Source organism: Trachypithecus francoisi, unplaced genomic scaffold, assembly GCF_009764315.1.
Source record: "Trachypithecus francoisi isolate TF-2019V2 unplaced genomic scaffold, Tfra_2.0 Lachesis_group8, whole genome shotgun sequence".
In the NCBI taxonomy this organism is placed as follows: domain Eukaryota; kingdom Metazoa; phylum Chordata; class Mammalia; order Primates; family Cercopithecidae; genus Trachypithecus; species Trachypithecus francoisi.
The window spans coordinates 55,572,533-55,593,799 of record NW_022681473.1 but is presented as its reverse complement, the minus strand read 5'-3'; the positions used below and the strand labels follow the sequence as shown (position 1 = coordinate 55,593,799).

Genomic DNA, 21,267 nt, shown 5'->3' with positions numbered 1-21,267 from the left:
CTTTATTCCTTTCTGTATTATTGGACTTTCTATATGATTTTATATTATTTTTATAAAATCAGAAAAATGCCTCTATTTGTGAGGAAAAAAATACCTTTATGTAACAAAGTTGCTTTTGTCTTACTTAGACTGTCATCTTTTTCTTAGCACCCAGCATAGCAGATGAAGCTTGATGCTTGTTAAATACAATTTATATTTTTTTGGTGGCTCTTTGAAACTTCTTACATTATTATATTGAATAATAACTGATTTGGGATTCCCTTACTTTGATCCTTTCTTTCTTCCATAGGTAATAGTGTTGTCTTTGTTCTTTTTTTTTCCTAATGGAGCACATCATAAACGTTGAGTCTGAATTTGTATAGGTTTTTGGTGCTACAAAGAGGTATGAGACGTGGTCTCCATCTGAAGTGGAATTCTCAGCCTCTTAGGATGGCAGGATATGACTGTAGTAGAATTGCAGTATGAGATAGCTTTTGCTTAAATGTCCAAAGATTAGGAAACTGAATATGTAATATGATTAGAACTTAGTATAATAACCAACTGAAACTTCAATCGATATCATATATATTTAATGATATGTATATTCTATCATGCGCTATCAGCACCTGTAGATTTAATACTAAAAATAGCAAGTATTCTTAAACAAGCCTGAAGGGCTTTGGCCTATAATAATGTATAATTTTGCTTAAGTAAACATTTGAGTCACACACCTTTGAGGCCAATCTGTGGGAAGGAAATACAGAGCTAGTGAGTGTTAGCTTAGAAGCCACATTTAGAAGCCAGTATTCAAACTCCTGGTGCAGTATTTTCCTGCGTCTGGGGCAGAGTTCCTCCTTCAGAATACCGAGAGGTCAGGCAGAAAGGTAGGTTGGTACCAGAGGTGGAAGTCCTTGAATATTTGTTGAGAAGATATATGTGGCCAAGCTTTAGCATTTTCATTGATTGAGGTTTTACTTATTTTATTTAAAAATTTTGGCTGGGCGCAGTGGCTCACGCGTGTAATCCCAGCACTTTGGGAGGCTGAGACGGGCAGAACTCGAGATCAGGAGCTAGAGACCATCCTGGCCAACATGTTGAAACCCTGTCTTTATTAAAAATACAAAAATTAGCTGGGCATCGTGGCGTGCCAACTACTCAGGAGGCTGAGGCAGGAGAATCACTTGAACCTGGGAGACAGAGAGGTTGCAGTGAGCCGAAATCGCACCCACTGCATTCCAGCCTGGGCGACAGAGTGTTACTCCTTCTAAAAAGAAAAAAAAATTTGTAGCGATGAGGTCTCACTATGTTGCCATGGTGATCTTGAACTCTTGGCCTCAAATGATCCTCCTGCCGTGGCCACCCAAAGTGCTGGGATTACAGGCATGAGCCACTGCATCAGGCCTAATTGAGGTTTTAATTTACAGAGAATCATTGTTAGGGGTTCATTCTTTCTTTTTAAGTGAAATAGACCAGTATAATAAACTCCCACATACCCATCAGCCAACTCCAGTAACCACCAACATTTGGCTAATCCTACCCCACCTACTTTTACCTCTCCTGTATTATTTTGAAGCAAATCTCAGGTATTTTATTTTGTTTATAAACATTTCAATAGGTATCTCTAAAAGATAATGATTTTTAAAAAAATGTCAAATGCTACTTAATATCAAGGGGGTTCTGTTATCTGCATATCATTTTGGGGAGGGGTTGTCTCTGAAGTGTCTGAAATTATATGCAGATTTTTGTCCGGTTATGCTTGCATGACTGGGTGTAATGCTCCTCGCTTTCCTAGATTCTCAGAGGGTCCAAGAACAATTGGTGTTCATGTTTTCAGGATCATATATCAAATAATGGAGTAGGCAAGTATATCAAGGAAGAGATGTCAGCTCTTACAAGTAAAAGGACAAGAATTTGTATCACATTTTATCTTTCACAGGGTTACATGATGAAAAAGGGCCACAGACGGAAAAACTGGACTGAACGATGGTTTGTACTAAAACCCAACATAATTTCTTACTATGTGAGTGAGGATCTGAAAGATAAGAAAGGAGACATTCTCTTAGATGAAAATTGCTGTGTAGAGGTGAGTCTAGTGTTACTTCTTTGCATTATTACCCCATGCTGCCCCCTGATGCTGAAGTAGCTTCTCACCTTCTTCCACCTAGACTCTAGAACCTTAAAATAATCCCCAAATTTACATTTCCAAAATAACATAGGCATACAGTTGCCATGGTTTCTGAACCAAACATTAAAGACAGCTGACAAAATTTTTTTCTAATATGAATTTATTTTCAACCTTATACTTGTGAACAAAATATAAGGATTAAGTCATTTATTGGAACATTTAAGGAATCATTTATTGAATAAAATGGAGTCATAAAAGAGATAATAAAGTAAAAAAAATATTCAGTAAGACAATATTTGGAATCACAAATATGCCAGAAAATCTGGGACATTTTGAGTGCAAGAAATAAAAGAAGATGTCAGCATTGTCTTTGAATGCTTTGGGTGACTTTCAGGACACTTTATTCATAGGTACTAATTCTTGAAAGAAGTGAAATTCTCAAGAACATAAATTTTTGAGTTTTTAATTTTTATATGAACTGTCCCCGTGTCTGTATGTGTTGAAGAACGTTTAAATACCCGAAATCTCACGCATAAACTATAATGTATTTTAGTGAATAATAATGTCTTGAGATGTGTAAAGTCCATGAAGGAGTCTGCTTAGATTTAACTAAACGTAGGGAACTACAAGGCTACCAAAGGCCAGTTTACTCATAAACATATAGGACAGAAACCACAGGTTGCCAGCCACAACATTCCAAGTGCAAGGAAAGAAAGCCACATTATGCAAATGTAGGAATCACCCTAGCTTAGGTGCTTCATATCCCACAGGAGTTAATACCTCTTGTAACATCATCACAGATGTACCTTCCAGAATTCCTGCAAGGGAGGTGCTCAGGGTAAGAGCTGCTATGCCCAGGAAATCGCAGTGCATGGCATTCTATGAGGTGTTTATAGTTTTCCCAGTCTAGATGTAGTAAACCAATGGGGTCATTTTTACCATAAGTGATGTGCTTAGGAAACAGCATTAGTAAATAAGTAATATGCATTTATAGGTATTTTTCATTGACATTAAGTTTCAGCTGATTTTTACTTAAAATTTGGAAGAACTAACTTTGCTTTCTGTTTTAGTCCTTGCCTGACAAAGATGGAAAGAAATGTCTTTTTCTCGTAAAATGTTTTGATAAGACTTTTGAAATCAGTGCTTCAGATAAGAAGAAGAAACAGGAGTGGATTCAAGGTAAGGTGATTTTTTTTTTTTTTTTTTGAGACGGCGTCTCGCTCTGTCACCAGCCTGGAGTGCAGTGGCCGGATCTCAGCTCACTGCAAGCTCCACCTTCCGGGTTTACGCCATTCTCCTGCCTCAGCCTCCTGAGTAGCTGGGACTACAGGCGCCCGCCACCACGCCCGGCTAGTTTTTTGTATTTTTTAGTAGAGACGGGGTTTCACCGTGTTAGCCAGGATGGTCTCGATCTCCTGACCTCGTGATTCGCCCGTCTCGGCCTCCCAAAGTGCTGGGATTACAGACTTGAGCCACCGCGCCCGGCCAGGTGATTTTTATTATTTGCCATTATATAACTTGAGAGCTCTGACTCTTTCTTTCTTTTCTTTCCTTTCTTTCCTTCCTTCCTTCCTTCCTTTCCTTCCTTCCCTTCCTTCCCTTCCTTCCCTCCTTCCTTTCTTTCTTTTCTTTCTTTCTTTCTTTCTTTTCTTTTCTTTCTTCTTTTTTTTTTTTTTGAGATGGAGTCTCGCTCTGTCGCCCAGGCTGGAGTGCCTTGGCACGATCTTGGCTCACTGCAACCTCCACCTCCCAGGTTCAAACAATTATCCTGCCTCAGCCTCCAGAGTAGCTGGGACTATAGCCAGCACGCCCAGCTAATGTTCTTGTGTTTTTAGCAGAGATGGGGTTTCACCATGTTGGTCACATTGATCTCAATCTCCTGACCTTGTGATCCACCTGCCTTGGCCTCCCAAAGTGCTGGGGTTACAGGCGTGAGCCACTATGCCCAGCTGAGACCTCTGACTTTCTAGTTTTGAATCTCATGAAGGATGCTAAGGCATTATTTCCTCATTGTCTGTAGTTATTTCTGCATGTGATACAGTAGCTGAGAGAAAAACAAATTAAGATGAGCTCTCAAAGTTTTCACTAGTTTTGTTTGCATAATGAACCTGGGGTAAATTATAAATGGGAGATTTACTTTTTTTTTTTTTTTTTTTTTTTTGAGACGGAGTCTCGCTCTGTCACCCAGGCTGGAGTGCTGTGGCCGGATCTCAGCTCACTGCAAGCTCCGCCTCCCGGGTTCACGCCATTCTCCTGCCTCAGCCTCCTGGGTAGCTGGGACTACAGGCGCCGCCACGTCGTCCCGCTAGTTTTTTTTGTAGTTTTTAGTAGAGACGGGGTTTCCCCGTGTTAGCCAGGATGGTCTCGATCTCCTGACCTCGTGATGCGCCCATCTCGGCCTCCCAAAGTGCTGGGATTACAGGCTTGAGCCACCGCGCCCGGCCGATTTACTTTTTAAATAGATTTTGGGGTTGCAAGTATAGTTTTGCTACAGTAATATATTGTGTAGTGATGAAATCTGAGCTTTTAGTGTAACAATCACTCGAATAGTAGCTTTAAGGTAATTTCTCATCCCTTGCCAGCCTCCTGCCTTCCCACATTTATGAGTCTCCAATGTCTAGTATTCCATGCTCTATGTCCACGTGTACACATATTTTAATTTCCACTTATAAATAAGAACATGTAGGCCTGGCACGGTGGCTCATGCCTGTAATCCCAGCTCTTTGGGAGACCGAGGTGGGTGGATCACAAGGTCGGGAGATCGAGACTATCTTGGCTAACACGGTGAAATCCTGTCTCTACTTTAAAAAAAAAAAAGCACATGTAGTATTTTATGTTCTGTTTATGGGTTATTTAAAGAAATATTTCAAGATAATAGCCTCTAGTTCTATCCATATTGCTGCAAAATACATTATTTCATTCTTTTTTTAATGACTGAGTAGTATTCCAAGGTATATGTGTATATGCACACACTACAACTGTTGGTGGACCACGTGGGTTGATTCCGTATCTTAGAGATTTTAGGTTTTACTTATTATTTGAAGAGTATAGAATTTTCCCCTTTAAGGACTGTGAAGAATTTTAAAGTGGCCATCTTGAGCTTGAGGTAATATGTAAAAGAAAAGAGGAATTATGCAATAGTTTTTTAATATTTCAAGTGATTTTCAAGATCCATTATTTCCACGAGAAATTACTAATTTTGGGTAACTAACTCAAGAACACAAACTTTTGAATTAATAACCTTTTAAAAAAATAATTTCAACTTTTATTTTAGATTCAGGGGTACATGTGCAGGTCTGTTACATGGGTATATTGTGTAATGCCGAAGTTTGGGGTATGATTGAATCTATCACCTGGGAAGTGAGCATTGTACCCAACAGAGTTTTCCAACCTCTTCCCCCCTCTCTACCTCCCATCCCAGTAGTCCCTAGTGTCTGTTGTTGCCACTTTTATGTCCATGAGTACCCAGTTTTTAGCTCCCACTTATTAGGGAGAACATTCATTATTTGGTTTTTTGTTCTGCATTAATTTGCTTAGGATAGTGGCCTCTAGCTGCATTCATGTTGCTGCAAAAGACATGATTTTGTTCTTTTTTATGGCTCCGTAGTGAATGAATAACTTTAAAGTGTTCCATTATTCCAAAATTAGTAAAGAATAAAGTGCAATATAAGAGGGCTTTTTAAAAAAAAATCCTGAAAGGAGATTCTGAATATTATATTCTTAGACATAGATAAAATTATGTTATATTGGAGAATTTTTGATGTGGTTTAAGAGTTTGAGGCAAATGCACCTGGTTTGCTTGCTCTTTCCTGGGTCTCTTGGGTTGAGTTATAAATTCTGTAACTGCTTTTCTCTTCTGCGGAGTGGGGATAATAATAGTACCTTCTTCCCAGGGTGGTGGTGAGGGTTAGAAAATAGATAATGACAAATATACTCACACATTTTTCAAAATGACATAGATTGCAAACAATCTAGTTAGCTGTTAATAGGGAAATAGTTGAATAAGTTATGGTTTAGTTGCACAATGGTGTATACAATGCAGTACTTTATGTATAGTACTTTATGTATCGATAATGGGAACTGTGAGATAGATTAAATGAAAAAAACTGAGGGTTAGAAGAGTGTGTTGTGCCATCATTTGTGTGAAAAGAAGGTGGAAGACATATATACATATTTATTTGTATAGGCTTATACTATCTCCGGAAAGATGCGTAAGAAACTGTTACCTTTAGTTACTAGTGGGGAGGGGAATCCGGTACTTGAGGTACAGGAGTAGGAGGGAGACTTTCCTGTGTGTCTTTGAATTTGAACTATGTGAAAGTATTAGCTATTCAAGAAATTACATTTGAGTAATTTAAAATATCAAAAGAAAAATCAGATGTGGTATAAAAAGTTAGATAATGCATGTAAAGGATGTATTTATTTTATTTTTAAAATAAATGACAGCTGCTGTTAACCTGTTATCTCAGGAAGGGGTTGCATAAGGCATAGATGATAGGCCAACTGAACACAGTAGGTTGCAAATTAGATATCAGAAACTTGAATCTCTGTCCTTACTATGTCTTAATCTTGTTTGGCTTTTTGAGAAGTATAGAGAAAGGAGTTGAAAGTATTGTCATTAGTTCTTAAAAATGTGTGCAATATTCCCAGATTGAGTGCTTCTGAGCACAGATACAGTTACGGAATTTTGGAGCTAGAAAGGACTTTATAGATCATCTCTCATTTTAGAGGTGAGGAAACTGATGCTGCAAGAGGTTATTTCTTGAGGGGAACTCTGAAAAAAAGCGAGAGGTTATGTGACTGCTCAGGGTCATCCCACTACGGAGTGGCAAAATCAGAATCTATACTGGGCCTCTGGCTCCCTGTCTTGTTTTCTTCCCACCGTGCCATTTGCATAGTAGGCTTACAAAGAATAACTATTATTTCCCCATTTTTTTTTCTCCTACACCTTTTACAGCCATTCATTCTACTATTCATCTGTTGAAGCTGGGCAGCCCTCCACCACACAAAGAAGCCCGCCAGCGTCGGAAAGAACTCCGGAAGAAGCAGCTGGCTGAACAAGAGGAACTGGAGCGACAAATGAAGGAGCTCCAGGTCGCCAATGAAAGCAAGCAGCAGGAGCTGGAGGCTGTGCGGAAGGTGGGAATGGGCGCTGGGCTGGGAGAGGGCCTTTCATTCCCCTGCAGAAGCCATCGTGCCTTGCTTAGGGGTGTTGGTTCTACCAAGACGAATGTAGTGCAGTTTTAGGGAGATACTTGTGGTGAACTGTTCTCAAAAGTGTTTCCAGAACATCAACTGAGACACACTGGTTTTCCTAGCCCTGAAACTATGTTGATCTCGGCAGCAAAAACATTTCTTTGGCTAGGAAGGAATATTTTTAATAATAATGAGCACAGTTGAATTTTGTCAGAAGATGGGAAATTTCATTCCCTTGAGGATGTCAAGGCTGTTTTTAGTGACCTGGGCAAGGTGTGTTGCTTTTTAGTTTTCTCCTTAGCTCCCATCTTCACTCATGAGTACCTTGGAAGATGCTTAACTGTTAGTTTTACATACTATTTGGAGTTAAGATACAGTCTGGGTCAGCTTTTCCTTCCATCTCAAGGCTAGGAGGTCAAGTACCATATGCTGTATGAGATAGTTGATGTTCACTGGGAACAGTTCCTCGGTTATGTCATGATCCCAGGGGTGGTAGTGAGTTCCCAGTATATGACTATGGTCTTTATTTGAGACACTTTTGTGCTGAGTCTGTCTGCCTTGAATCAGTGAGCACCTGCTAACCACAAGCTCAAGGACTCTTTCGTGCACATCTGTGCAAAAACTTTGCCCTGGGATATGGGGGCGCTCATAATCTATGACTCCACATTCCTAGTGGGGTTCTCCCTTGGTAACCCATAGAAATGCCACATTGTATGCTGAATTTCCTCTGAGTAGGGTAGACTCATGAAGATTTTAAAGAATGCTTTTATAATCTTAGGAGTTGTGTGGGCATATGTATAATCTTAGAAACAGTTACTACTCTCACACACTTAATTTTGTAAAAGCAGCTCCTTGTTTCTGACTGCCTCCCGCCCCCGAAACACTCTTGCATCTTGCCTCTTTCTGCTGCAATACATTTTCTGTAAAAATTCCTTTTAAAGGTTACGCTGAGCACCTGCAGTATGTGATTGCTGCTGCTTCCTTCCACTGTGCACACATCAAAAGTGGGTGTTATGAGGGAATGGCGGGGAGCTAGAACTTGGTGTCCTTTTTTAGAATTTTAAAATTATAAAGTAGCTCATACCTGCAGAAGAGAATATGAAATGTGTATATACAAATAATCATACAGTGAATACCCATGAAAATGCTACCCAGGTTAAGATAGATTATTGCCAGTACAGGTTGAGTATCCCTTATCCGAAATGCTTATGACCTGAAGTGTTTCAGATTTGGGATGTTTTTGGATTTTGGAATGTTTACTTTATATACCGTATTTACCAGTTGAGATTCTCTTGCCTCAGCCTCCCAAATCCAAAAGTCTGAAATTGGAAATGCTTCAGCGAGCATTTCCTTTGAGCATTATGTCAGAGCTCAAAAAGTTTCAGATTTTGGAGCATTTTATATTCTTTATTCAGATCTTTCCCTCATCCCTAACCCCTGGAAACCACTGATCAATTCTCTGTTCCTGTATTTTTGCCTTTTCCAAATTGTCATGTAAATGAAATCATACAGAATGTACATTTTAAGACTGGATTCTTTGACTTAGCGTTGTACATTTGAGATTCATACGTCGATGCCCTTTTTAACTTTTAAATTCTGCCATCCAGGAGCATGTAGTGTTCTGCTCTGTATAATGTGAAGAAGGCATGCCTGGTGTTAGCAAGCTGTAGACCTATGTAGACAGCTTTCCCACTACCTACGTTTATAGAATTATTTAGATGACTGATTTAGGATTCTTGGATAGGTGCTGAAAAATTCTTATAGATAGCTTAATAATCTTTGATTTTCTTGTCAACTAACACAGTTCTTCAATTTTTTCATGGAGACATTCTTAGAAAAACACAGCTTAGATGAATATTTAATTAAATTTATTTATTTTGAGACAGGTTCTCATTCTGTTGTTCAGGCTGGAGTGCAGTGGTGCAATGGTTGCTTACTCCCCTGCTCAAGAGATCTTCTTGCCTCAATATCCCAAGTAGCTGGGACTACAGGCTAATTTTTTGTATTTTTAATAGAGATGGGGTTTTGCCATGTTGCCCAAGCTAGTGTCAAACTCCTGGGTTCAAGTGATCCACCCACCTCAGCTTCCCAAAGTGCTGGGATTACAGGAATGAAGCACCATGCCCAGCTGAATCTTTTAATCATCTGGAATTAGGTTATGTATCTGTGGGTTTCTTAAAATTTGACAGGCCTCATTTTAATTAGAAGAAGGAATAAGAAATCATGGTAGTTTTTATAAATTAATAGATTTACTTAAAGAGTTTACTTAAATTTTTATTTCTAGTTTTGTTTCTTTTAAAAATCATTTGGGTAGGTTCAAAATACACAAATATAAAAAGGCAGCTGTGAAAGATTTCCTCCCCCTCTCCCAATTATGAATTTCTACCCCTTGCCCAAGGTAAGGAAATATGAATATACATTCTTATTTTCCCATTTTTTAAACACACAAAAGTATATACCAGTATTACTGTTCTGCCTCTAGTTTATTTCACTTAGTTTATTTTTTAGACCTTTCCATATCAGTATAAAGAGAGTTTCCTCATTCTTTTTTATGGCTGTAGAGTATTCTGTTATACAACAGTGTCATTACTTAATCATTCCCTGTTAGTGAACATTTGGGTTGTTTTAATCTTTTAATAGGTAATGCTGTAGGGAATTATCTTGTACCTGTGTCATTGTATATGTGTTCATACATGTTCTGGTATCTCTGGGGAATGAATTCTCGAAGTGGGAATGCTGGGTCAAAGTGTGTAATTATGAAATCCAGGCTGATGGACCACCCACCATCTTGAGTGTTGCTATTCACTGTGCTGGAAGAAAAAGTGTTCTAGGGTTTGGCAGTGCAGTGCTCCAGCCCAGAAATGTCACACTATACTTCTATTTATAATATTTTGGTCAGAACTGGTCAGAACTTTCTGATGAGATGTCAGCTGTCAAATTTGCAGGAGTTCCCTTGTGTGTGGTAAATCATTTTTCTTTTTCTGCTTTTAAGATTATTTTTTGGTCTTTGTCTTTCAACTGTTTTACTGTGGTGTATGTGGGTATAGATCTCTTTGTGTTTATCCTCTTTAGAGTGTATTGAACTTGAATATGTAGATCAATGTTTTGCCTTAAGCTGGATAAGTTTTCAGCCACAAATATTTTTTCTGCTTTTTTCTCCCTCTTCTGATACTTCCATTATGCAAATGTTGGTAAACATAATGGTGTCCCACATTTCTCTAAGGCTGTGTTCATTTTTCTTCTTCTTTTTTTTTCTTTCTGTTTTCCAGTTGCATAACTTATATAGATCTATCTTTAGTAGATTTTTCTTGTAGCCCAAATATACTGTTGAGTCCCTCTCATGAATTTTTCTTTGCAGTTATGGGACTTTTTGCTTCCAGAATTTCCATTTGGTTCTTTCTGTGATTTATATCTCTTTATTATTCTCTATTTGATGGGATATTATCATTCCTTCCATTACTTCTGTAAGTATGTTTCCCTTTAGTTATTTGAGCATACAATATTTATAACTGCTTTGAAGTCTTCATGTGCTAAATCCACCATCTGGGCCTCTTCATAGGCAGTTTCCATTGCCTGCTTTTTCCCCTGTATGTGGGCCATACTTTCCTCTTTCTTTGCATGTCTCATAATTTATTGTAGAAAACTAGACATTTTAGATAATGTGTGGTAGCAACTCTGGATTCTGATTCTACCCTTCTCCCCAAGGGCCTGTTGTGGTTTGTTCCTTTATTTGTTTAGTGACTTGGCTGAACTATTTCAGTGAAGTTTGTTTTCCTCACAGTGTGAAGCTTCTGACTATTGCTCCTCAGAGGTGCAGGCTTGGACAGGAGCACAGTCACCCTGTGAAGACCCTGATTTTTGCAGGGTACTCTTTGAGTGTCTTTCTCTGATCTCTCATTTAAGCTTTCCACCTCTGTTGGTACCACACCAACAGCTGTTAGAGTTCACTAATTTTGTTCTGTTGTTCTCCACAATGCCCTGAAACCTGAATTGCCTCACAGTCTGAGATCATTTAAATTCAGGCCTACATGTAGTCTTTAAGGTCAGTCTTTGAGACTTGTTCCTGCTACATGAGAACTCTTCTTGGCTGTCTCTTTCTCTGGTTCTGTCAGACATTTGGCTAGTCTGGCAAGAGCCGTGGCTCACACCTGTTAATTGCTTTGGGAGGACAGGGTAGGAGGATCACTTGAGGCCAGGAATTTGAGACCAGCCTGGGCAACATAGCGAGACCTCATATCAGTCAACCAACCAACCAACCAACAACACTCTTAGCTGGTCTGTGGGTTAGCGTGTTGTTCTCATGGAGCCACTGGCCTCCTCTTAATTCTCAGCCACTCTTACCTGGAATAAAGTTTCTGCAACATGCAGCTGGGGACAAAGGGAAATTCTGGCAGTCAGCCTGCCCCTCTCAGGAAGGTATCATAGCCCTAGACTTGAGCTGAGGGGAAGAGAACCCTTGTTTGGGGTTCCATCTGCCAGGAGAAGAGCTTCCTTCTCACTGACACTGTGGGGGAGGGGAGGGAGTGCATCATATGCCACAGACCCTCACTGTTCTTACTGAGAGTTAGATTTTCTTAGATAAATGTTCTCTGTTTTAGAATGTCCTTAACATAATTTCTAGAGACTTTTAAAGGTTTTTTTTTTTTAACAATAATTTTCACCAGTTATGGTTATTTTACTGGGGAAAGGGTCTGTGGAGTTCCTCATGCCACCCTTCTAGAAATTGGTTCTGGTAAAAGTTATAAGGAATAATGTATAAGATGATGAAACTGTACAGAAAGAACTCAAGAAACAGCTCTCGAATCTCATGAATGTGGCTGGGCATGGTGGGTTACACCTGTAATCCCAGCACTTTGGGAGGCTGAGGTGGGCAGATCATGAGGTCAAGAGATCGAGACCACCCTGGCCAACATGATGAAACCTCGTCTCTACTAAAAATACAAAAATTAGCTGGATGTGGTGGTGGTGTGCACCTGTAGTCCCTGCTACTCGGGAGGCTTAGGCAGGAGAATCACTTGAACCCGGGAGGCGGAGGTTGCAGTGAGCTGAGATCGTGCCACTGCACTCCAGCCTGGCGACAGAGCAAGACTCAGTCTCAAAAAATAAATAAATGAATAAAAATCTCATGAGTGCAATTGCAAGTGAGTTTAATTCAATGACTATACTAAAAATTTATTTGCAAAATGTTGTTCAGGCTTATCAGTAGTCTTTCATTTACCTAATTTATTTTATATGTTGACTCAGCAGATTGTTAGACTGGAATTCTAATGGAGCTAAAAGTTTTTTTTCTATTATCTTTATTGAATGTTAAGAATGTTTGGCTTTTCTGGTACTTAAGTGTGACTGTCTCTCTCTCTAATGTACTTCTACTCTAACATCTGCTTTTCTGTGGATGGGTTTTTGGCTAGAAACTGGAGGAAGCAGCATCTCGTGCAGCAGAAGAGGAAAAGAAACGCCTTCAGACTCAAGTGGAACTTCAGGCCAGATTCAGCACAGAGCTGGAAAGAGAGAAGCTTGTGAGTGTCACGTGGCTGGAGAAAGCAGCTGCAGTAGCTCAGCTTGGGTCCGTGGGAACGGGGAAGGGCTGGAGGCTACAGTGAGGCATGTCATCAGCTTGGCTTTGCTACTGACCTGGAATGGGCTGTAGGGGAAGTTGCATGTTTGTTCATTCATTCATTATCTGTTTATTGAGCACCTTCTATGTGCCAGGCACTGTGCCAAAGATGTAATGGCAAAAGACATAAACCTTGTTTTCAAGACTCCTAAGTGGAAATTTATGGAGCCAGGCATGGTGGCCCACTCCTGTAATCCCAGCACTTTGGGAGGCCAAGACATGAGGATTGCTTGAGCCCAGGAGTTCAAGACCAGCTTGGGCAATATCTACAAAAAAAAAAAAAAAAAAAAGAATTAGCTAGGCCTGTAGTTCCAGCTACTCAGGAGGCTGAGGTGGGAGGATTGCTTGAGCCCAGGAGTTCAAGGCTACTGTGAGCTGTGATTGTGTCACTGCACTCTGCACTCCAGCCTGGGTGACAGTGCAAGGCCCTGTCTCCAAAAAATAAATAAATAAATAAATAAAAGAAAGAAATTTGTGGAATGATGTGATAAATGCTTGGTTAGGGTGACTATATTTCCTAGTTTGCCTGGGAGAGTCCCTGCCATTCTGGTATAATTATTACTAACATTCCTTTTCATTCTCTAAATAGTTCTGATTTGGAAAATAAATAGTTATGAAAAAAGTAACCATAGGTTCCATGGCATTTCTCCTCTGTAATAAGCAAGGATGGCAGGGGTGAGATCCTGAAATTGTGAGAACATGTAGATTCTGATTTGTTGCTCTTGGCAGCTCTGGTTTATTCTAGAGGCTTCCATCTTCAAGAGACGCAAGATCCAGGTTGTCTTAGGTAGTTACCTGGTTAGCTAGAACACAGGTCTTCTTACATTGAGTGATACTCTGTCAGAGAGTGCTGAGTCCAGTGCCTAAATAGATGCATGTGACATTTCCTCTAGTCACTCTTTGTTATTTAGAGTTGAAAGAGATGTGTTTGTGGTTTCAGAGAAAAGAGGAAGGCAGATGTGATGCAGAGAAACAGCCGGAAGGTCTGGTCTTGTTTCCTCTCTGGTCCTTCTTATTGAGCACTGGCTTTCTCTTCTTTAAGTACAGGATGATCATATGCTCTCTCACGACTCTTATGAGGACAGAGTGAGCTAATGCAAGTGAAAATATTTTATCAACTGCAGAGAAGTAGGCTAATGTGTTCGTTATATTTAGGATGTTCTTGTAATTTTTAAGGCAGGGATTCAAAACTCTGTAATCCAGAAGGGAAAAACCATTAACTTACACAGACTAACTGAAATGCTTGAGTTCCCCTAGGGCTGGAGGTGCCCCAGGGAGTGGAGGCTGCCAGAGAAGTGCCAGAGGAATACCATGCTTTCCTTCTTTAGTGTAACACTCTACTGTTCTGACTGGGAAAAGGTTCGTTCCTTTTAGAGAAGACTCTATTGGTAAAAAGATTGTGACTTTAAGACAGAAAGGAATTTAGAGAGAAATTATACAGGGAAACATTTTTTTCTTGACTTGAGTCTTAAAATGTGGAGTGGAAGGGATGGAAAATACAGCAGGGCAGAACATAATTTAGGTTATAATTTGCTCTTCCTATACTCTTTCATTATTGCAATTGGGTGTGGTGCCCTCATCTCCTCCATCTTCAGTCCTTCAAGGATTGAAGGACAGGGTCCTGCCACGCTGATGGGCTGAGGCCGCAGCTGTAGGCAACCCCTCAGGTGGAGGGGAGGCTTTCCCTGAAAAAGAAGTCAACCTGCACTTAAACAAGACCCTTTTATACCAACAGATCAGACAGCAGATGGAAGAACAGGTTGCCCAAAAGTCCTCTGAACTGGAACAGTATTTACAGCGAGTACGGGAGCTGGAAGACATGTACCTAAAGCTGCAGGAGGCTCTCGAAGATGAGAGACAGGCCCGGCAGGATGAAGAGACGGTGCGGAAGCTTCAGGCCAGGTGCTAGATTGGTTTGCAGACTGCCTTTGTGTACTTTGCCTGGGCTAATACAGTTTCTTGGAATGACTAACACTCTGGTGGAGAGGGAGAAGTATCTCTGCTCTGGCTGTGACTGAGCTCGAGGTGCTGTCCAGGTTAGAGAGACCATGGAGACTCGACTGGCTGGGGTGTTTCTTTTCATTCTGGGGCTCTGGGAAACCCTTGCTTCTGGGGCTAAATAAGGGCCTATTTTGGAGCAGTCTGGTAGGTATGTTTGATGTGATACCCTTAGTCATATTTGAGAAAATCCACAAACCCAGAATTAGCTCTGATGAGAGCTTGGCATCTTCAATACGTTCCAGACCAGAGAGGGCCGTTGGTATGCAGGCAGGGGCCTGTTCAGGCCGAAGTTGCTGTCAGGTTTTGGGGAATAAGAAGGAAATATGCAGTTTCTATTTGGTCATTCAGGATTGGTAACATTCCTTCAGTAATTACTACTTGAAATCCTAATTTTAAAAGTATTTGAAACCTAGATTTTTTTTTCCCCTTAGAATTTTATTTATGATAGTCATGTTCTCAGATGAAAATTCTCAATTTGGGGTCTTCATAGCAGCAGGGAGGATAAAATAAAACGAAGACTCCCAAAGGGAAAAATTGAGCATATCCTCTGCCAGTTTCTACTTTGCTGCCCCATTTACATTCTTTAAGATGTCTGGGATGGGAGACAACACTAAAAAGTATTTACTACAGTAGCAGCACATGGTCCAGTCTTTGATCTCTGACCCCCTGTTTTGGGGAGCAGTTATAAGATGAGCTGGGGTAGATTTTCCATGGCTGCCATTTTACATGTAGAGCAGCAAAAGATGTTTCATTAGTCTTCAGATAGGAAGAGAAAGAAGAAGCCATCTTTAGTTGTTTGTTTTGCCAAAAGTGACTTCAAAAATAAATAAATTGTTTTGGAAATTTAGGTTTTAAATCTAATTTTTAAAAAAAATTTTTTAAGGAAAAATTATTTTCTAAATAGAAAATTAAGCATGTAGCATATTGCCTGGCATTTATAGGCCCCACAGGTACAAACTTACTGCACTATGAGGTTAACCAGGTTCTTGGAACTCCCTTCCAGTGCCACTGGGCAGTGATTTTAGCAGAAGATTCACTCTATGGGAATGTTTGAGTGCTGCGTGACGTCCAGAGTGACATTCTACATGACACTCAACATTTTTTGAGCCTCCTCATAATTTGAGCTGTGTTGAGAGTTTATAGATTGTTTTTGTGCAGAGAATTCACAGGTAAAATATGCTATATGTATTACTGCAGTTTTGTGGGAAATATATTATGACACAGCAGAGACTAGATCACAGAGGGAACTGCATAACTCTAGAAATACTAGTCTTTGTTATTTAGTATTTATAGGATGAGTGATATTTTTGAATAAGGGATAATTTTGGATAATTGAAGCCAGTGGTTTTTTAACCATTGTTATATATCAGAATCACCTGATGAAGCTTCTGAAAAATACACATGTAGGGCCTCACTCTAGATTTATTGAATCAAAATATGTGTGGATAGGAGCCAGACACGAGTGTTGTTATTTAAAAAGCTCTGGCTGGGCCAGGTGTGGTGGCTCACACCTATAATCCCAGCACTTTGGGAGCCCAAGGCAGGAGGATCACTTGAACCCAGGAGTTTATGACCAGCCTGGGCAACATGGTGAAACCTCATCTTTTTTTTTTTTTTTTAAAGGCTACTTGGGAGGCTGAGGCAGGAGGATCACTTGAGTCCAGGAAGTTGAGGCTATAGTGAGCTGCATTTGCACCACTGTACTACAGCCTGGGGGACAGAATGAGACCCTGTCTCAAAAAACACAAAACAACGACGACAAAAAACTCCAGCTAGTTATTTTGCACACTCTGATTTAAGCAATAGCAAAATGGTTTCAACCTTTTGAATCCAGATATAACTTCTACATACAGCTCTGATCTAATATGCTGAAAGTACTGCACACAAATTTAACTTTTTCTTGATGTGCAAAGGGCATTTTATGAATGTAATTATTTTATTATTCCAAATTATTTTTTTCTCTTAGTTTTTGGAACCTGAAATGGACAAATTTGCACCCCCGCCCCCTTTTTTTTTTCTGAGACGGAGTCTTGCTCCGTTACCAGGCTGTAGTGCAGTTGCGTGATCTTGGCTCACTGCAGCCTCTGCCTCCTGGGTTCAAGCGACTCTCCTGCCTCAGCCTCCTGAGTAGCTGGGACTACAGGTGTGCACTACCACACCTGGCTAATTTTTGTGTTTTTAGTAGAAATGGGGTTTCACCATGTTGGCCAGGATGGATTCGATCTCCTGACCTCATTATCCGCCTGCCTTGGTCTCCCAAAGTGCTGGGATTACAGGCGTGAGCCACCGTGCCTGGCCTAGTGGTCATTTTCAAGTAAAGTGTGTTCCTCTTTCCTGAAGTCACTGAAGGCTGTGCGTGATTCAGAGAGACTTTCTGTCAGATTGGCATGGAGGGTTTGTTCTTTGCTCCTCAGGATAGGTCTGTCATTCTGGAGTTGGGTTGGAAAACCAGCACTAATGAAATGAACATAATCTTACACCAAGGGCCTGTGTAAAAGTCTGCTCAGTTAACTCTTCTCACTCCTTTCTTAAAGCAACAGCTAATCATTTGTGGAATATTTGGAATCTCATTATTCTTCTAATGGATAGTTCTTTCTCTGTCAGTGTCTTAAGTTTACCCAGAGAAACTTTTTATAGTCAATTGTTTAAATAAAAGACAAGAACTTAAGCTTGAAACATCTAGGTCTTGTAATTTTAAAATTATGATTGAAGTTTTGTTTTAACTTTTAATTTTTGTGGGTACATAGTAGGTGTTTATATTTGTGGGGGTACATGAGATATTTTGATACAGGCATACAATGTATAATAATCACATCAGGGTAAATGGGGTATCCATCACCTCAAGCTTTTATCCTTAGTCTTACAAACAGTCCATTATACTCTTTTAGTTAGTTTAAATGTACAATTAAATTATGATTGACTGTAGTCACTCTTTGTGCTATGACGTTTATTTTTTTATGTGTAATCCTGAAGGTGACGTAGCCTCTTCTGAATGAGAACTCAAAAGAAAACTTTTCATTTAAAATTTAGAAAACTTAAGTTACTGGCCGGACACCATGACTCACGCTGTAATCTCAGCACTTTGGGAGGCTGAGACAGGTGGATCCCTTGAGGCTCGGAGTTTGAGACCAGCCTGGCCAACATGGTGAAACCCTGTCTCTACTAAAAATACAAAAATTAGCTGGGCATGGTGGTGCATGCCTATAATCCCAGCTGCTCGGGAGGCTGAGGCATGAGAATCACTTGAACCCAGGTGGTAGAGGTTGCATTAAGCTGAGATTGTACCACTGCACTCCAGTCTGTCTCAAAAAAGAAAAAAATAAGAAAAATCAAGTTATTGGAAAGTTCTTGAAGCTGAGCCATAATCTGTCCTATTATAACTCTTACCCACTTTGGATCTGTAACACCCAGGAGTACACCTTAGTCATGTCTGTATTCCCAGCAACTTGTACCTAGCACACAGTAAGTACCCAAGGACTATTTTTTGAATGAATGAATGGATCCAAGTTCTACCCAATGGGGCCACATGAAACAACAGTCCCTCTTCCATTTGATATTATACTTTTCATATATTTGAAGGTTAAAGACTGGGCTCTGGAGTGAGGCCACGGTTTGATCCCTAGCTCTGGTACTTTTAGCCGTGTAACTTGAGAGAATTACCAACTTTATACAGTTGTTGTGAAGATGAAATGAGATGACGCATGCAGAGCGTTTAGAGTAATGCCTAGCATTTAGCAGTCACTCAGAGTGTGTTGCTTTCTGTTCCTTTATCTCATTTGCAGACAGTGAAGATATATAATGTGTAGAATGTAAAAATAAGCAATCAAAAAAAGATGTTGACAGGCTAGAATGATGGTTTTAGACCAAGAAGATAATTTAACATATCAAAAGAACAAGCACAGGATCCAGGAGACTCGGCTTTATAGAAATTGATTTGACAAGTTCTACAGTTTCATATCCCTGAAATGTGGTTGTCAAAACTCTATACACTCTTAGGCAGCCTTAATGAATGTGAAGTATCCAGAGCAAATGAGATAATTGTCCCTCTATAATGTGAGCTGTTATCTACCAGTCCTTGCTGTGTGGTAGGCATGTAAATACCTTATGTGCATTATCACATTTAATACATTAATAAACCTTTGATGGTAGGTGTAGTTTCTATTCCTTTTTTGATAAATGAGGAAGCTGATACACAGAAAAAGAGTGAGGCACTAAAGTTTAGTCAGGAGTCTTGTTTGCAGACCACAGAAACCACCTTGTATTAGCTAAAGCAATAAAACAATTTGTTGAAAGTTTCTTTTTTTCAATGTGATTTGGATTTATTGATGCTTCGAAAGTTTCTTAAATAATTTGCCAGTTCCACAGAAAGGCAGGTGATCAAGCCTTGAACACAGGCAGGAACCACAGGGGGATGAGCAGCCTCAACTATAGCCCAAGCCAGGCCATGGGAAGAGTCCAGTGAGGATGCCACTGGCGCCCATGTTGGTACCAGGCATCATCAGTGCCATCGCGCCTACTGTCACTCAACACTGGATGTTACTGCCACTAGCAAGATGAATTCTCTACTGGCTCTGCTTCTTTGTGCCAGTTGCTTCAGAGTCAAAGTTCCAGAAGGAGCATCTACTTAGCTAAGCCCAGCTTGTGCCTCCACCATACCCTAGCTGCTGAGGGGTGGGAGGGCAGGTGTCTGGCCTGTGAATTTGAATTTCCAGGTGCTTAGGCTGCCCAGCCTCTGAACTCCTTCATGTGTCTGGAAATGTCCATTACCCCTCCATACTTTTACCACTAGAATGAAAAAACAGACCCATCCAGTATTGTTCATTCTCACATCCCCAGTGCCTAGAAAAGCATGTAGAAGGCACAAAAAATACACATCACCTGAGTGATTAAACTCTGCACTGGTCAGACCACATCTGTAGTGTTGTGTTCTATTGTGTACATCAAACTCCAAGAGACATCTGAGGAGACCTCAGTGTCTCCAAAGAAGGATATTGAATCTGGAAGCTGGAGTGAAGGCTGGAGGTGGTCTTCTTAGAGAAGGATGTTCTCAGCAGGTAACAAAGCTGCCTTCCAGTTGCTGAAGGGCTATCACAGGGAAGAGGGTGTAGATACTTCCTTCATGGAACTAGAGTAGTGGATGGGAGAGTTCATCTTAGTATAAGAAAAAAGGCCACTGAACCTTCGTGTCTCACTTGCATCATCTCTAAAATACGAGTAACAGCACCTAAATTTACTGTGAGGATTAATTGAGAAAATACACTTGCCTCTTAGGCCAGTTCCTGGCACACATTAAACTCTGGATAAATGTTATTTTTTATTTCACAAAAGGGTGAAACTGAGAGAGCTTAGAGCAGGACACATGGGCTGCTTTACCGGCTTTGTGAATATGAGCTTCTCTGGCTCCTGCTTTCCTCCTGGTGGAATGAGAGGCAGATTAGACGACCTCAAATATTCTCTTGTCTAAAATGCTTCCCTCATCTGCTGGGTCAGGGTGGTGACTTGGGCAGGATTTGATCTGGAGCTTTCCTCCACATTGTAGGTTGTTGGAGGAAGAGTCTTCCAAGAGGGCTGAACTAGAAAAGTGGCACTTGGAGCAGCAGCAGGCCATTCAGACAACTGAGGCGGAGAAGCAGGAGTTGGAGAATCAGCGTGTCCTGAAGGAACAGGCCCTGCAGGAGGCCATGGAGCAGCTGGAGCAGCTTGAGTTAGAACGCAAAGAAGCACTTGAGCAGTACGAGGTGATGAGACTTGGCCCTGCAAACTTCTGTATTTAAATTTTTGAAAAACTTTTATCAATAATAGAATTATTTATTTAGCTGCCAATATGAAGCTGTAGTAAGAATCTTGCTTAGCTGTAAGAAAGAAGAAAGAGGGCATTTTTACAGGAGATAAGATGTATTATACATCCGTCAGAGACAGAAACTGTACAGTAATTTGAACAGGGAAAGTTTAATGTAAAACATTATTAACTGTAACAGGAAATGACCTACTGTGTTGTAAAGAAGGCTTTGAGAATGCAGGAATGGCAGACGTAGGGAGCAGCCACTGCCTCGAAGACTGAGGCAGAGCACCAGGGAGGGAACGGATATGGAAGAGGATTCTTTGCTCCTTGCCCCGTAACCCCAGTGCTGTGATCCAGACCTCTGTGGAGAGGGTGCCTGGATGGCAGAAAAGTTTGTTGAGGTGCTGTGCCAGCAAAGCTCAGTGGGAGGCCACCTTTTGGGGCACTGGCAAAAGCTGCCCACAGGGAGGTGCTACAAAAACTCACCGGTGGTGAGCACTTCGGGTGTTCTGAGTGCCACAGGAGCCACTGAGTTGGAACCTAGAAGAAAAGTCCCTCCCTCATCGTGTC

General features: G+C 40.6%; 1 protein-coding gene across 1 annotated transcript in view; it reads left to right on the top strand.

The window, feature by feature from the left end:
• The window catches only part of SWAP70 (switching B cell complex subunit SWAP70), an 86,445-nt gene that overhangs the window by 61,046 nt on the left and 4,132 nt on the right, over nt 1-21,267 (top strand). Inside the window, exons 5-10 of the mRNA XM_033206052.1 lie at nt 1,916-2,062; nt 3,175-3,283; nt 7,062-7,243; nt 12,709-12,816; nt 14,650-14,816; nt 20,455-20,653. Coding sequence (XP_033061943.1) covers nt 1,916-2,062; nt 3,175-3,283; nt 7,062-7,243; nt 12,709-12,816; nt 14,650-14,816; nt 20,455-20,653 — 912 coding nt within the window. The remainder of the gene's footprint in view (nt 1-1,915; nt 2,063-3,174; nt 3,284-7,061; nt 7,244-12,708; nt 12,817-14,649; nt 14,817-20,454; nt 20,654-21,267) is intronic.